General features: G+C 40.6%; 1 protein-coding gene across 2 annotated transcripts in view; it reads right to left on the reverse strand.

The window, feature by feature from the left end:
* CCDC148 (coiled-coil domain containing 148) overlaps window positions 1–17,684 on the reverse strand; it is a 34,792-nt gene that overhangs the window by 9,339 nt on the left and 7,769 nt on the right. The window contains exons 2-10 of one of the 2 annotated variants that reach the window (XM_015869296.2): window positions 16,934–17,008; window positions 13,831–13,952; window positions 13,219–13,322; window positions 12,164–12,246; window positions 11,847–12,010; window positions 11,530–11,625; window positions 11,261–11,442; window positions 7,232–7,370; window positions 5,369–5,575 (exon numbers count right to left, since the gene is read on the reverse strand). In XM_015869296.2, coding sequence (XP_015724782.1) covers window positions 5,369–5,575; window positions 7,232–7,370; window positions 11,261–11,442; window positions 11,530–11,625; window positions 11,847–12,010; window positions 12,164–12,246; window positions 13,219–13,322; window positions 13,831–13,952; window positions 16,934–17,008 — 1,172 coding nt within the window. The remainder of the gene's footprint in view (window positions 1–5,368; window positions 5,576–7,231; window positions 7,371–11,260; window positions 11,443–11,529; window positions 11,626–11,846; window positions 12,011–12,163; window positions 12,247–13,218; window positions 13,323–13,830; window positions 13,953–16,933; window positions 17,009–17,684) is intronic. The other variant, XM_032445701.1, reaches the window with a different exon arrangement.

A 17,684-nucleotide genomic window follows, 5' to 3' on the forward strand; every position in this document is an offset into this window, starting at 1 on the left:
AAATGATCATCTGAGCCTCTGTAATTAACTATCGCCACCCCAACTCCACAGAAGTGCCTTACTTGCTCCTGGCAGTACGAGTCAAACAGGGAAAGGGAAAACAAAAGCAGCAAATCAGAAGAGATGGAAGTGAGGATTCGGCACAGGCGTTAATGTTGTGGGTGTAAAGTGGATGTGCAAAAAGGAAGAGAGCTGGGCAGCGAGCTAACAAAGCAGCCTCAGGACCAGAGAAGAGCAAATGCACAAAGATCCCCCTGTGAGTAGAGCAGCACATGGTGCCAGCCCAGGGGCTGTGGGACACGATGCTCCTGCATGGCCTGAGCCAGCCCTGGAGCCACGTGCCTGCTCAGCAGGCCCAGCTGGTGGCCCTGGCTGCCCGTGCTGTGGCGGGCTGCCCGGCTGGGATGGATCCTGCCCCGCACACCAAACCCACCATGAGGCACCGCCGACACTGTGCTGCTGAACCACAAGTGTCAACAGGCACTGACTGCTTCCCATACTCTCCAATGTGCTGCTCCCAACCAGGAGCCCCTATTTCCCTCAGTGCTGTCAGGAGCAGCTCTACGCTCATCTCCCAAAGTTAAGAATTGCAGTGCAGGTGAGTGAGTCTTATACTTTTAGATGCAGAGGACCAAGCTGTGCCAGCAAACACTAAAGGGAATTAGAGAGTGTGGTAACGTAATGGCAGTCAGCACAGACAGCTGTCCTTGTTTATTCTGGCTGATCAATGCCTTTCTTTAAGGCAAAAGAAGAGTCACATTCTTTAAAATGTGATTTGCTACTGCAACAAAAAAAGGAAAAACTGGCGAGAGCAGAAAGTGACTGTTTGCAAAGTATTTATGAGCTGTGATTCAGTAGGTTGGCACTATGTCATGTCTGCCCCAAATGAACGGCTGGAGTCATTTAGGATAAAATGTTCTCAACTAAACTAAGCTAAATTAAAATGCTCTATTATGTAAGAGGTTCCAAAAATTAGGCATTGAACAACCAAGTCTAACATCAAAATGGTTCAGTTTTCAAAATACATTGGAGCAATAACACTATCTTTCTGCTAGTTGCGGTCTCACAGGCTCACCTTACGCTGCAGTCACAATGCCTGTAAAGGGGAACTGCTCAGGAAGCACCACCCGAGGAAGAAGGCACAGGCCAGATTTCAAATCAGATTCCTGTTGGCATTGTCACAGCTTGCAAAATAAGGAGCTAAACTACCTGAACTCATGACAAAAAAGGATCTGGTGCACTGCCTCTTGTAGAAATCAAACCTTTACCTGTATTTGATGCATCCTGTGCTGCACCAGGTGTGGTGAGCAGGACACGGAGCTGACTGTGCTTCTCTGCTGCAATCTCCCCTGCAGTGCTCTGGGACCCCCAGCACAAGGACACAGACCTGCTGGAGTGGGTCCAGAGGAAGCCCAGGGGATGCTCAGGGGTTGGGGCAGCTCAGCACGGGGACAGGCTGAGGGAGCTGGGGTTGTTTATCCTGCAGAAGAGAATGCTCCAGGGAGACCTCATAGGGGCCTTTCAGTACCTAAGGGAATTTGCCTACAGGGAAGACAGAGAGGGACTCCTCATCATGGAGTGCATTGACAGGACAAGAGATAATGGCTTTAAACTAAAAAAGGTAGATTCATGTTAGATACTAGGAAGAAATTCCTTATTCAGAGGGTGGTGAGGCTGTGGCACTGCCCTGAGCTGAGGTGACCAAGGCCATATGGATGGGCCATGGGCAGCCCGAGCTGGGGAAATGTCCTGCCTATATCAGGGCTTTAGAATTGGATGGGCTTTAAGGTCCTTTCCACACCCATCGTTGTACAATTCTGTGATTGACTTTGCAAGCTACACTTCACTATGTATTTGTACAGCACGTAGCTCTGTGGGAGCCCAATCCTACTGGAGAGCCTCTGGGTCCTGCTGCAAAATCAACAACAACAAAGGGCAGGCAGAGAAATGGAACCTCATACATTTTAATACTGGCATACATTTTAATACTTTGATGTTTAGAAGTGACCACAGGACACTCCGCTTCCAGGCTTTTCAAGAAAAACCACTGCATTCATTGGGATTTTCCTCCAGAGGAGGATACATCTTCAGATACAGGTCTGGAGAAGAAAAACAACCCTTAGCAGTATTTCTGACGATCCACTAAGGCAATAATCTGGGACCATAGAATGCACCAAAAAATTAATATGTACTTGATTGCATTCTTTCTTTCTTTCTCATGAGTGCAAAAACTTAATGGGAGATCTTACTGTGTCAGCAGTAAATGCTTTGTTTAATAAATTAAAAAAAGAACAGTGGTTAAACTAATATTAAAAATTGCACTGAAAATTGGATCCCCTATTGTCTGTTTAACAAAGAAACTTGCATCTTAGCAGCGCAAGTACTGCCAACATGGAGTTTGGAAAGCTTTTAATTACAACTGGCATTTCAAGTATGTTTCACATGTCCGTGTGCTATTATGGGAGCTCTTGCCAAGTGAATTATTAAACTGCTGTACTGAACAGAATGCATACACATCTATTTTCAGTTCATTATTACAACATTCTATATTGCAATAATGTAAAGTACACTGCAAACTACTTGAAGTCTGAATAGTAATAATGTATTTACCATGCACTTAATATTATAGATATATCTCTTTTATTGACAGAAACATTTCTGGGAAGATTTCCCTTAGGAATTCCCATTAAGTTAACTAAGCTAATGTTACATCATATACAGCCTTTCCTATTAAGAACCACTGGCTTCCATGAGAAGCAGATATTGAAGTTTCCTAGGGTGATAACAACAAACTTGGCCCCAAGATCCTTCAAGCAGCTGATCTGCTTAGTTAGACAAACAGGAACAGAGAATGACAACTCCTGTTCAGAGGGCTCAGATGAAGCAGCTCACACAACAAGTAAAATTAGCCTTTGTAAAACAGGCCACTACAAACCAAAAAGTCAGAGAGTGGCTGTGATGAGAAGTGTCACAGAATGACCACACACAGCTCCAGAGCAGAATTCTGGCAGGCTACATGACACTACATGGACAAAACAAGCAGCTAGAATTCAAATTCTAAGCAAGGATTTCCAATAATCTTCACAGGTGTGACAAGGTCAGTACTTTAAGTCACAACAAAAAAGGGGAAAAAAGGGAAAATTTTCTATTTCCATACCCTGAGAGTTCATTCTTTCAACCTTATAAATCACCCAAGCTAGAAACACTAAGTCAGTTAATGACAAAAAAGATGAAAACAATCCTACACCTGGTTTTCAGCTCTACTGTCCTTCCTTTGCAGACACAGATTTATTTTTAATCTCATCTTACCGATCCTCTTCAGGAGGATCCATCCCGATTCTGTGATTCAGGATGGATTTTCACCTATGTATACTTAACTCCCAGAGTTACTTCTTAGTTACCAGCAGCCCTTTTCTGTGGTACACCTTCCTTCTCTGCACACTTCAGAAGTGTACAAAGAGAAGCCAGCTGAAGGAACTACCAGTAGGTAACGTGTTAACTTTCAAATACATATACCCCTCAAATCCAGACAACACACACGGATACATTCAGAATGATTTCCCTCAGAAAAGCTTGCCCAGTTTCTCATCCCGTCCTGCAGCCCCTTCAGCTGCAGGTCACAGTGATGTCTTCCTTTAGCGGAAACGCTGCACCTTTTTCATTCCTTTCTTCTGGGAAAGTGGTGAATTGTTTTTGATCAGACTTTCACCTTCTTTTATTTTTTAAAACAAAGTCACCTTTGAAAGCAACTTTTGAGAAGTGTAGCACTAATAGGCTTAAGTTTCAAACGGTTCCAGGTTACAGAAACAAGAGGTCAGAACCAAATGACTCGGAGGCAATGTTCAATGCATCAATGAGAATCTTCAGCTATGTGTAGGTAACATAACACTTTGTTACTTTTTGAGCACGATAAAGAAGACTGGCTTGTAAAATGCATAATTCTGGAATAAATGCCCTTCCAGTCCTATAAGCACAGGTGGGAGAAACACAGCAATTCCGGAAAGGAAGGCCTGGGGTTGACAGCAGCGCTGCAGCAGCAGCAGGGAGAGCCCCTGACAGAACTGGGCACAGGAAGCCCATCCTGCTGCTGGGGTCAGCAACTCCTCACTCTGTCAGGCCAGGCAGTTTGTAGCCCTAAAGTGTTTGGATTCAAATCTTCCTATGGCAGAAGGATCCAGGAACAGGGAGGGCAGCCCTCTGCAATGTTACAAGTGAAAAACTAGCCTCAATATCCCAATCGCAGCTCCAGTTTACTGTGGTTTTTTGTGGTTTATTATTTCATGAAAAGGTTCAAGACAATGTTGGTGAAGTAAGAATCATATGCCATGTGTGCTTCCAAATGTTAGTTTATGTGCAAGTGGAAGATCACAGAGAGCAGCTTAAACAAATGCCTCTCATTCTCAGAAATGTGATTCTCCTTAGAAATGCCTTCAGCATCAACACTGTAATACCTTCCTCTCCTCTCCAGGCTCCTTCTATTGCATTTTTTTTCTCTTAGAAAAGCAAGCTTTGTTTGCTTGTTTTAAGTCTTTTTCACCTCTCCACACAGCAAATCACCTTTCAGAATGTTATGAAAACTGTTTCACAACACAGGCAAAAGTGATAGGACCGATTTTTAGGAATACTTTCTACAACCTGAAAAGTAATCAGAGGGGAGGGCAGATACCTGTTGTTTCTCTGAAAAGAAATCAGTATTCATTTAAAAGACTGGTGATAGCCATGCTTCACTACCACTTCAGAAGATTTTAGTGTTAAAAGCAATTATGACATTGTTCCTCAAAGTGCATGAGGCTTAACTAACACACGAATATTTTGTGGTTTGCCAGGGTTGTTTGCAGCCTCTCATATTCTGAACAGCAGAACAGATCTTGTTCTTCCAGTTCAGGAATACTAGTTAGTTCATCAGACTCTGAGACGGTGCTAAAAATCCACCAAAACAAATGCAATTGCTGTTTATGCAGAGATTATACCTGCAGCACAGAATACATAGTAAGGCCTACACTGAGCTAGGTGATCAAATTCTTAATCAAGAAATGACAAACTAATTTCAAGAGCTGGTAGAAGGAATATGACATTAACGAGGATCCCTGTGAGCAATGAAATGGAGAATCTTCAAAACCATTTTCAGGTCAAGGTTCACAAACACACTGATCTGTACTGACAGACTGCAGTTCACCCTTCTCTCTGTTTTGGTTTGTTGTTTGTCTTTTTCAGTTGTCCAAAGTGATTCAATAACAGTGGTGAAAACAGGATTGCTCGTTTTCCTCCATCTAAAAACTGTAACTTTTAGAACAGTTTTTGCTTATGTTCATTTTGAATTTGGCAGTAAAACCAAGTTTGCATGAGGTACATTTAGAACAGACCCTACCTTGTCTTTCAGCTCAGCACAGATCTCCTGTTGCTTTCGTCTGTTGCTGGTTGATGCTGCTTCTGCCTCCTGAGCAGCAGAGGCTTCAGCAACAGCCATCACCGCCTTCAGGAAAAACGCTTTCCTTGCTTGAGTCCAATTAAATATCAAGACTCTGTGCTGATTCTTAAAGAAATTGTAACGACCCCAAGCTTTCTCATGAGTAACCTAAAAAAAAAAAAAAAATGCATTTCAGATGGGCTTGAAAACTAAAATCAATCAAATATTTTGCAAATCTTGAATATCATTGGTATAATTATTGTATTGCCAATATCCCCACGGAATCCACAATTCAGGACCTGAAAGCATTCAGCCTGATGCTAGGTCTGCAGCAGTCTTCCAATACCAGCAGGCCATCCTATCACTCCCATCCTTCCCCTGTTGTCTGTCTCCATCACACAGCACTTCAGTATTCTGATATCCCACTGCTCTTTTCTGAACAGTGCTTTTGGAATACAAATAAACAAAATTCTTTCTTGTCATGGAATACATAATGCATGTTAGGTCCTTTCAATACACCATCAAAAATACCTAGAGCTAAGATGAGGCACTTCCTGGCAAATTATGATCTCCTGTAGAGAAACAGAACACCACGTTAAGCAGTTGTATCGATGTAGTAGAGGCAAAAATTAGCTTCACTTTTTCTTGCCTAATAGGACATTTGCAAACAGATTCTTGGCTCGCCAAGCAGCATACTGCCACTAATAATACACAGTTTTTCATCCTAAATACTTCTTCTTTGATCTTAATCAGTGAGGTTCCTTCCAGAGGACATTCAAGCCTCATGCCATTGACAGAAGCAGTAATAGGTGGGACTGCATGAACTGAGGCATTAGAAACTTGGACCTGTCTTACATCCCCAAGAAATAAGAATGACGGGGTTGGATGTTCTAGAGATGGCCTTCTGCTCACAAACTTCTAGAGGCCAGTCCTTCATGCTTGCTTCCAGGCTTTTGGCAGAAGACAAAGGGATGCTGACTCAGCTGGTGCCTGGCTCACAGGTTTCCCGTTGGCTCGCCCGTCCCCCCAAAGAATTAGAGAAGCCCATTAATAATGGCTATGATGAAAAATACACAAACATTATAAATCATTATTTAGCCCAGCTCTCACATGCAAAAGTTCTAAGACCACAAGAACTTTACTGTTGATGAAAGTACGCCATGTCTGTATCACTTCATTGGCACTACTTTGTAGTAGGCATTCCTCAAATTCAAGAAAGTAGGTGGTCTAAAAATATATGCAGAGATAAAAAAAGACTCCAACTTTCTCTACGACATCCTGAAGTATTTTGGCCTTGAACTGGGTTTCTCTATTACCCGCTATGTGCTTATTCACTGTGGAGTGTAAAAGGAGTCAGCAATCAATTTGAAACACATTACGAATATAAAAATAGCCTCTCCCTGAGAGCAGATATCTTTTCGCTCTTCCTGCTATATATGTGCCACAAGCCAATTAAAATAACTATTCCTAGACAGAGTGACAATGCTATACATCCTCATAAAAAAATAAAAATAACAAGAGAAACTAGCGTGACATAGCTATAAAATGGCACAGCAAAGCAATGCTAGCAAACTGATTTCATGAGTTTGGCAGTAAGAGTTTGTGGAAGTATAAAATCCCCATGGTGCAAATTTTGAAAACATGATCAAGAAGTGAACAACCTTCAAGCTCATGGATTTTAAAGACAGGGACATCTCATCTTCACTGTGCAGAATAAAGTCAATAATTAAGAAGTTATGAAATAAAAGCCTTCGCTCAATGTTTTTAATACAAATGCTCACTGGAAGCTTTCTGTAACAACGTACATATTTGCTCTATACAAACCAGCTCGTGCCTAGACTTGTGAGGAAGACATCTCTGCAACATATCAAGATACAAAGTCCTTCTTTGCTGAAGATCACCTGGATACTGATCGACAACAGTCTGAAAAATCCACTGATCTTCTTCATTCCAGTCCATGTCCCTAAAGAAATTCAAAACAATTGGTCCCAATGTAATTTAAGATTTTAAAAGAAGTCTGGTTCTAGGATGATTTTCTGTTTGTTTCCTTAAGAAGGGTCTAACCTTTCATTGGGCTCTTTGACAATTCTGAACCTGCAAAGTAAGTGCCGGTTCAAAGCTGGGAGATTTAGAATTACTTCAATGACTCAAAACAAACCCAGATTGCTTTTGCAATATAAGAATTTACTGTGCTGTCATCTGAGTGAACTCTTCTTCTTCTAACTTGACTATTTATTGGGAATGACATTGTGTTTTTCAAGTTACATTAATAGTCACACAACATGAAAAAAGAAAAAAAAAAAAACAGTGTGAAAAAAAGAAAACAATTAGTCTCCATTACTGAGCACTAATTAAATGATCAAAATTGATGAAATGATAATACCAGTATTATTAGATGAGGAATTAGTTAAAAAGAAGCTTCTAACAGCCACAGAATCATCATCATGGCATAACCAAGCCTGGCCAGGCCTGTCCTGTCGTCCAGTGCCTCAGCTACTGCCCACGGGAATGTATCACAGCACCACAGCCTGAGCTGCTAAGGGCAAGGTCCACTTGTGCCGATACTGGTTTAGGACTAAGAATACTGAAGTAATAACCTGGATTTGGACACCAATTAATATTAAAATCAATGAAATTGTGGACAGAGCGATCTTTCCCTCAACAATTTTACCTGAGATAGACCTACACTACTCCTAATCTGCACTCATTTTCTTTTAACTTCTCATAAACTGTGTGGAATATCTGACAGACTATTTCCAAGGTGCAGCTGTTCAATTTTAGACCAGCACCATGAAAAGAAATGGAGGTGGTTTCAACCTGGGAGAGAGAGAACATCCAGCCCCTGTAAAAAGTTTATTGTCAATGACCAGCAGCTACTGTACGAGTGTAGGAGACAATGCAAAGCAGGAAATGACTTCAGTAAAGCAGACATTCTCTAGCAATGAAAGTGCTTCCTTGTAGGCTACTCCTTAATTTTTCATGACAGACAATGAAATTAGATGGCTGAGTGCAGGGTGCTTTCATCTTCTTGGAACAAAGAAGAAATAGTGCCCAAGAGTGTAAAAGGAGTTAAGGAACCCACCAGAAAGGGAATGGCTGTGCTGCTATCTTGTAACTGCAAGGCTGGGCTGTGGGTCTCCAAGACAAGAGCTCCTGAGCTGTGACACAGAGGAAGCAGTGGAAAGATATGCTGTTCCTGCAGCCTCTGTGAAAGATGTCTTGCAACTGATCCTCAGAAATGAGCTTTAAACACCACCCTCCTCTTCTTTTCTCCAGAGAGTGTTTTCAGTGAAATCAGTTCAGTTATTAATTTTAGAATCTGTGCCATAATGTGGTATTTTGAGGTACAGGTGTTCTGGAGAGTAACTTTAATGGACAAATTAATTATTCTTTGCTATGACTTAAACCTCTTTGACTGCAACTGCTCCTGTGGAGGCTTAATTCACTACATTCCTTTTTCTTAAGATAACACAGCATTCTTTCCAAGCATGCAGGTTTATGAACAGTTTGAGGCCTTTTGCCTACAGTAAAGCACATCCTGACCAGGAGACACTGCACTGCCCTCCAGAGGGCAGGGACCAGCACAGACCCTGTACTCAGAAGGCCGTCCTGGTGCCCCCCATCTGCAGGGCACAAGAGTGTGCAAGTTCTTGCACGCACATTTGCCTCAGCCCTCTCACCTCCCTAAGGATCCCTTTGACTACTCACTGCTGTGATGGCAGCTAACGATGGATACTGTGCTGCTCAGGAACAAGGCCAGCTAACAATGGGTGCTTTGCTGCTTGGGAAAGACAGAGAAATTGGGGGTTGTGGAAGATGGCCCAGGGAGCTAACAGCTGGAGCCACATGCGGGTTACTGGAAGCAGGGAAACACAGTCTGCAGGAGTCTTTGTCTGTCAGCTGTGAGGAGATTTGGTCAGCTGTACACAGACAAACAGCTAAAGGAAACACGATCTAGTCCAGTGTATTTGCAACCATTACATGCACAGAGAATTAGAAAATATCTTGCTTCAATAAATGCAATATATTTTCTTAATGAAGCTTTTGTACAATTACATAGGGGAAGACCTCATCTAAACAAAATCTGAAAAGGGACAGCACTCTTTACATTGATATTTAAGGTACTATGCTTCTTTAGCACCAGGATATTCACAAACATTTACAAGGCTGACAGCACAACCCAATTCTTAAACGTGCTTCTTGCTTTTCTTCGGTATGTAATTCTGCTACCAGAAAACATTTCAATCTTGACACTGCTTCAGAACTGAAACAGGGAGATTGCCTGACATTCAGCAGGCCTGGGGCAGCTGCTTCCTTTGAAACAAATTTACCGAGGGTTAATCCCTGGCTTTACACTTTTCAAGAACACAAAAGGACTCGGAAGGGAAGCTGCCCTATAATCCCCACATATCCTCTGCAATAGCTGGGACAAAATAAACTTGATGCACTGCCGTGTTGTGGAATCTGCAGACAGACTGCAACAACAATTCTAAATTCTATATGATTAATGCCACCAAGTGAGATGTTAACTTCCCTAGCCATCAATTATGTCATTGCTGATTGTTCCACCAGAAACATCCTATTAACAGGCCTTAAAAAAGGAACCACATTTACTCAGCATAGTCGTAATACCCCTTTCATTGAAAGGATACGGTGCTGAATATGTAGTACTAAATCCATCTTTCAGTTATTTAAATAACCGAGATACCCTTGGAAATGGTGGAAAAAATACAGTTGTACTTAGAGAATCATCAGCTAAAACACATCAGTTCCAAGTCCACAATTTATGGGATAATTTAGAAGCTGTGTTTCTCCCAAAAACAAAATCTGTGTTTCAGCAGGAATAAAAGAAGTGAATTTAGATTGCTCAAAACATCATCATCCGATATTATGCTTGAAAAAAAATCTTCAGTTTCTAAAAGCAATAAACATCAAAACAGCTATAAATTTGCCACCTGCTGCCTTTTAGAAGCTATAAAATTTGGAAAGATCAGAACAATTTTTAATAAGTATCACATTATAACAGCTAGGACTTTATAGTAATAAAAGATTAGTTTCAGATAACAGAAGGAGAAGGCCCTACAAAACATCCAGGCAGTTTATACATATGTACATAACATCACTTTCCAGGGGATCCAACATCTTACATTCCCAAACTAATTCATCAGCAGTGGCAGGGTATCTAAGTGCTGCACTGCAAGTACATGTAGGAAAAGGGGAAGTTCAGAACAAGTTTGTGACTGTTTTACCAATTAAAAACAGGTTTTTTTCTGCTCTCTCCAGTTTATTCTGCCCAGGCTCCATATAATTCCACTGACCTTCCCACTCTCCACCTTCTTAAAACCTGACATCACTTTAGCCTAGGGGAGTATCAGTAAGGAACAAAAAGAAGCCAAGGCTGGTACAACAGCTGCAACTCAATACACTCTCCTGGACTCAAGTGAGCTGGAGCAGGAATGCTGATCTTTACTCCCATTAACTTATTATATTTCTAGATTACACATCACATTTCTAGTTCTCTTACATTTCCAGATCATTATGAATGTTTGTGTTCTATTTTTTATTTACAGAAAAATCTCTCCTCCTTTAAACTATCCTGAATCTGCATATATTCTTACATCTATTTATGATGATTATTCGTGCAATGATCCAAAATTCTTAAAAAGACTGGACCTTTTTATCAGCTTTATAGAGATGCACTTAAGATCTACGCAAACAGCTGCTGACTTAATCTGCATAAATAAAATAGAACCAACCCTTCTAGTAAAGGAAACTGCAGAACCTGTAAATTGCAAAATACATTGAAGTTTATGTTATCCTCTGCAAAAGAAACCCAGAAACAGATATCATTACCTATATACGACACTTAGTTGTTCATCAATCTCTTGCAGCTTAGACCAGTATTCATTTGCAAGCTTACGGTATTCATTGATAACAAAGTTCTTCAAGTCTGGACAAGGGTACTCCAAAGACAGTAGAGCTGAAGGAACATCATGGAAAAGTCCATTCTTCTCTTCAAATCCATGCACTATGGCCTGTGATGAAAAACGCTGCTCAGCACACTACTCTGCATTACATTTTTTCTCCAAAATTGGTAACTACATTTACAAGGAAAAGCTTACTTCTATTTCGTAGTCTTGAAGCTCTCTTTCCAAAGCCAGGCTTTCAAGGTTAAGAAGTTCCAAAATTGTTTTCCCTTGATTCTTCACAGATTCGATCTATTTCATTGAATACATTACTGTTACTTCTTTATATTGTACTGCTATGCTTGTACAGGTTTCAGTGACACAGATCTGCACTAGGGCAAGCACAGAACTTAGTGCATGCTTACTACACAGTCTGAACGTCAGCTTTAGTCTCAAAACATTACATGCAAAATAAATGAAAATGCTAAGTAGCCCATGGTCAGAAATCAGACAAGTAAAGTTAAAGCAACAACCTGCTGTAACTTCTCAGCTAGATCATATTTGTTTTTCAGAGATGAGTCTTCTGTGATGTAATGCTGCATTTCAGACAGCCAGAATTTCAAATTCTCTCTTAGTTGCCAGATAGGAGCCACAGTATCTGTTTGGTAAGCATCCCGCTCCTGTGACAATCTGTGCTCTATAAGCAAATGAAACATAAAGCTTTCTAAAACACAAAGTATTATGCAGCACTGTGCTTCCTAAATCAAAAACTGTCATGACAGCTATTTTAAAGCTCAATAAGTAATTAAGATAATTTGCAATAATCAAGAAACGAATTGAAAATTCTTACCCATGTTCCACATATCAAAAAAAAAATCATTTTTATGACTTCCTTCATCAAGAAAAGTCTGTATCTCTGCTTCTGCTTTTTCCCTGCAAGATATGAATGAGTTTGACAGAAGATTTGATTGATTTCTTAGTTATTAAGCTTACAAGAATGGTATTTCTCAGATATTTCATTCATTAAACAAAAAGGACTCTCCACATGCTGAGGTACTAAAGGCAGGAGTTTGGTGTGTAAGTGATATGGAGGCCACCCTCCCTCCAGCAAAGCATGCTGTAATTCATCTGCTATATAGCATGCAAACTAATGGATCTAAGACAGCCAAGTTGTGGTTTGGGCAGCAAATTACAGCTCTTTCTGAAAAAAGAACTGCATCAGGATAACATAACTATTATTTCTGAAAATTCAGAGATAATGTACATCATTCAAAACACAAGAAAACAGCTTCTGCGGCCTGTTACCTCCTGTTCTGTCAATGCACACTGCTGAAGAAAGCCCAGCCTCACCCATTTGACTTTAGATATTTACAAATCACACCCCCTCTCACTCTTCTCTTCCCCTCACTGAAAAGCCCCAGGTCTGCTAGTGCTTCCTCGCACTGCAGGTGCCCCAGTCCCTGACCAACCTTAGGCTCTTCTCTGGACTCAAGAAGCTTCCTGTCTGTTTTGACCTGAGGAGCCCAGAACTAGACACAATATCAGTGTGCCCTCACCAGGTCAGAGCAGAGGAGGAAGATGCTGTAGGTAGGGCAGCAGAGGCTGAACCTACCCAATAACCCACTAGGTTTTGCTGCCATGCAGCAGACGGCAGCAGAGGGGCAGTCTGACAGAATGGCATCTGACTTGGGGGTGTGCATGGAGCAGAGGTGTGCTCCTGAATTTCTGCATACGAAAAAGATTGCACCTCACTGACATTCATCAGCGCTTACTGAATGGTTGTGCTTTTGCCTGCACAAAGATTTATCTTCTCCTCCCCATGTCACTTCCATCACGTGTGCTGCACAAGAATCTCTGCCTCCTGATGTATTTACTTAACAGTGAATAAGATTCCTCGAGTCTTACCTGTTCTCACTAAGTCTTTTATACTCTCGCCACCACACTTGGCAATGCTGTTTCAGTAGCATTTGCTCTTTGTTAATTTTTGAAATTTGCTCCATTTTTTTGATCTGCAAGATGATTAAAAGAGTGTCAGTATTTGGGGCATGTTCAATATCTTCATCAAATTTCTTCATATTGAAACGGAATTACAGAGCAGAAAACCTAAAAGCTCTTTACCAAGCTATTTTCTAAAAAACAAGGGGTTCAAATGTAATTAAGTGATGAATTTTCTTTTGAGATCAGTGTTCTTTTGTTCCCATGAGTTCTCATTATCCTCAGTATTTTGAGATAGTCACGTAATGAGCACAGACAAATTTCCTCTAAGCACTTAAATGTTTCCTGTCTTTTTGGGTTGAAGATCCAACCCATATTCTGTATTTTCATTTCCAAGAAATTTCACACTTCAACAAACACTAAAGTGTCCATATAAATTAACAGCATTGTAAACTCACATCTTTTGCTCCTTTGAACACAGTCAAAACTATTTGTTATTCATTGTCAGGTTCCATGCAGGCAGTGAAAAGAAATATGATCATTGTATTCAAAAAATGGTAATACACATTAAAAAATACACACCTTAAATTGAATTTTTTTGGTTGCCATTTTCTCTGCTGCAGTGAGTTCACATAGATGTCTGTAGTCAATGGGTTTATACATCTGACCGCAAAGAGCATTTCTCATAGGATTCACCAGATTTTCTAGTTATCACATAAAACATTTACAACCATGTCAAATTCTCGGGAAATATTTTAAGTATGAGCCATAAAATGAAAGCATTATGCATAGAAATTAGAAACAGTACAATAAAAGCATTAAAAATTTCCATAACAGAGATTTGTAGGTGCTGAATAAGAATCTGATATAAACATAAGCTGATAGAAACAGTAAGAAAAATCAACCGTTTGTCTTTTCACAAATAGTTTATAAAAGCAGTTATTTTTTTCTGTGAGAACTAAAAGAATAATTCACTTCAAATTACGTTTACTGGAATTTCAGTAAATTCTAACACAGAAATATGTAAATTTCAATATGAACATAATTATTACACCAACTGGAATACCACCTCAACATTTATTGCCATGTATGAATTAATAGGATTTTTTTTTCCTAAAAAATCCAACTCTGTAAATTAATACTTGAACATAAACTGAATCAGTCTCAGTTACGCTTCTCATCAAATCTTCAGCCAAAAGAACAGCAAGATTTTGCTACAGAACTTCCTTAAAGAAACAAGGAAGGTACTACACTTTGCTTCTGTCACACGTGGTATGGCTCAGAATGCCCACCTTCTGCCTATATCCCTATCATCTGGATTTGAAAGGTTGCCTAGTACTGAAAGACTGTTGTCCAGAAACCCAGCAGCTGAGCTGCAGAAGCATTTGATAAAGCTTAATCGAGCTGGTCTTTCACCACACAGAGAAGCTAACTCACACTTCTCCCTTCAAGAGATCTCACTGATGGAAAATTTCTTCAATTTTATCCTTCCTATAATCTTTGAACAACTCTCTTCCCCTGCTTTTTAGACCTGTAGGGAGCATTGTTCATCCACTGTCTTCTGTTCCTCTAAATCCAGATCTGAAATCCTCTTCCCTAACTCAGCAAGATTCTACATGAAGACTTCTTCCTTCCTTCTGAGATTGGTTACAACTTTGTTCATCAGAGACCACGTAGCACTCAAGACCAGGCTGGATGGGGCTGTGAGCAACCTGAGCTAGAGGGAGGTGTCCCTGCCTATAGTGGGGGGTTGGAATGTGATGATATTAAAGGTCTCTTCAGACCCAAGGCATTATATGATTCTGTGATTCTGTGTAACATCATTATGCATTCAAAGAAGGAAACGTTCAGCAGCCAAACCCTCTGAACAACCACATATTCAGTTCTTCCTCTTAAGCCTATTAATCCTTCACTACTGCTCCCAAAGCCTTTAAATCACTGCCAGTCTGTAGTCACTTCAAGCATTTCAAGCAGCATTGGTGTCCACTCTCGGAAGCAGCAGGACACAGCAACAGCTTCAGCATTTCCATAACATATGTAATAAAGGCTCCCTGCAGGCATTTCGCCTGGGAGATAAGCCAGGTTTGACATTTCATCCTGTCATACTCATCAGAAATGAATCAGTAACTGCTGCTCTTATTAATAAGTGATACTAACTACTCGCGGAAGTCATTAAATACAGTACTAAGCTCCTTCTTTGGTGTGGCATAAATCTCATGGTCTTGGAAATACACAGTAGTGTGATCTTTTGTCTTCCAGAATCCCGATCCTCACCTAATTCCAGGATAGTCTTAAACAGTGCAGGTAAGTGACAGAACAGAGCTGGGACAGTCACCTTCCAGAGGAAACAACAATCTGCTCCTCTCTCCCTGCAGTGCCTGTTCCAGCTGCTGCAGTTCTCATGCCATGGCAGACTTTCAGCCTGTCGTGTCACCTTCTGATCAGGAATCAGAAGTTATTCTGAAATCATTTCACAAGCACGACACTCTCACACCAGTTGTTCTGAGCTGTGGTACAGATATCCAGGGTGAGGAACCTACCTGGGTATCACACTCAAAACTGCCATTACCTAACCAGTATTCTTTGGCCTCTAACAGCATTGTCATTCTCCTTAAACCACTTGACGAAATTACAGCTTGATGTCCCTGTTTGACAGCTGCCATTCACCATCAGCTTTTGAAACCCTGCTTTCTGTATGCCAGCTTTATTTCTCAGTGAGGTATATTAAGGATAAGGAGTGTTTGTGTTTTGTTTTGTTTTTTTACCATGGCCATAGAAAAATGTATGGGAAACACAAAGGTTACACAGGGTGGTACTGCTTCACATCTGAAATAATCAGAAGGGACTGAAGATGGGTTCAGTTCCCCAATCCCTCACCCCACGTCATTCACTTTTGTCTTTGCTTTTGATTGTCTTTTGCTTATCTTTGTACATCTGAACCTTATGAATCCCCACTAGTAATCTTGTTCAGTTTCTTTTACTGAGGACCTTACTCTTCAAGGATATTTCTGAAGGCAGTGAAATCTATTCGTGTACAGTCAGCTCCAACAAGAGGTTACTAGCATATCAGATGAAAACTTTACATGTAACATATGTACATTTGTACATGTAAGATAACATTTTTTCAAAATTCTCTGTAATAAATATTGGCTTAACCTGAGATACAGTTTATTAGCAAACAAAAATACTTCAACATTTGCCCTGGTTCTGTAAGGCTGCAGCATGCAGACCCTCAGCAATTTCATCTGTAAGCTGAGAATCTTCATAGAAGCACAGACTGAGTTTTTTCTTCCCATCTTTTTAAGGTATGTTTAACAGTGAAACTTGCCATTAAGTATTGCTATAAACTCTTTGCTCCATGCATTAGTCAGCACGTCGTGGCTGGAAGCGATATCTCTAACATTCAGCACTGCAGAAGGAGCCCCTGCAAAATCCTGAGGCAAGTCCTGCAGAGCTTTCTCATGACCCTCCTCCAAGTCTTTCCAAAGAATTCTCATTTGCTACATGCCCTACAGAAAACCTGACAAAATGACCCCACAGCCCTTTGTGGAAAGAGATTTTGCATTAAACATCAAAATATTTAGCAGCTTCCATACGTTGCAATTAATCACACAGAATATTGCTTAAACAGTTCTATTTTTACTTGTGACAACACAACTAAATTGATACATGACAGTGTACATACCAACATCCATATTTCTCTGAGCTGTGGACATTCTTCTGTGGTCCGGTTCACTCATTTTTATGTGGTGTTCAACATCTGTTGAGAAAATAACACATCTTGAGATCACCAACACAGAGGATGATAAAAATACACACACAATAAGCACACATTGATTTCTAAGAAGAGAGGTCACAGCAGACAAAGTGTAATTAGAAATTATACAAGTTCATCTTCCATTTTAAGAAAGATCTCACTTTTCTTGCTGCTGTTCAAAAAATCTCTTATATTGTTTAAGGAGCAGCTGAGAAATGGAAACCAAACTATTATTCATTTGATGGATCTGTGACACTGCCACCAAGTAGGTCACCCATTCTTTCCTCTGTGCTTTTCAATATGTATCTGTCCTATGGGCCCAAATGGGAGGTTGCTTTTGGAGCTGCTCTTTGACTTTCAGAAATGGAAGCTTGAAATGCCTCTCTTTTGTATTTACATACTATGGTTTATAAATAGATCTCTTTATACCCTTTCAAAAGTCTCTGCATTAACACCTGGCAACCCAACCCAGCTGTTTCAGAAATACTGGCTTAGTTCTTAATGAGCAGTGGTGACAGGCAGCGCACTTCAAGGACCTACAGCACGCTGGGATCAGCCTCGTGCTTACAATGCAATCACACAATCACCAGAGTTGGGAAAGACTTCCAGGACCATCAAGTCCAACCATAAATAACAGCATCTACAGCGCAGTTAAAAAAAACAAACCAACTTTGGTGTC

This window comes from Coturnix japonica, chromosome 7, assembly GCF_001577835.2.
Source record: "Coturnix japonica isolate 7356 chromosome 7, Coturnix japonica 2.1, whole genome shotgun sequence".
Classification (NCBI taxonomy): Eukaryota; Metazoa; Chordata; class Aves; order Galliformes; family Phasianidae; genus Coturnix; species Coturnix japonica.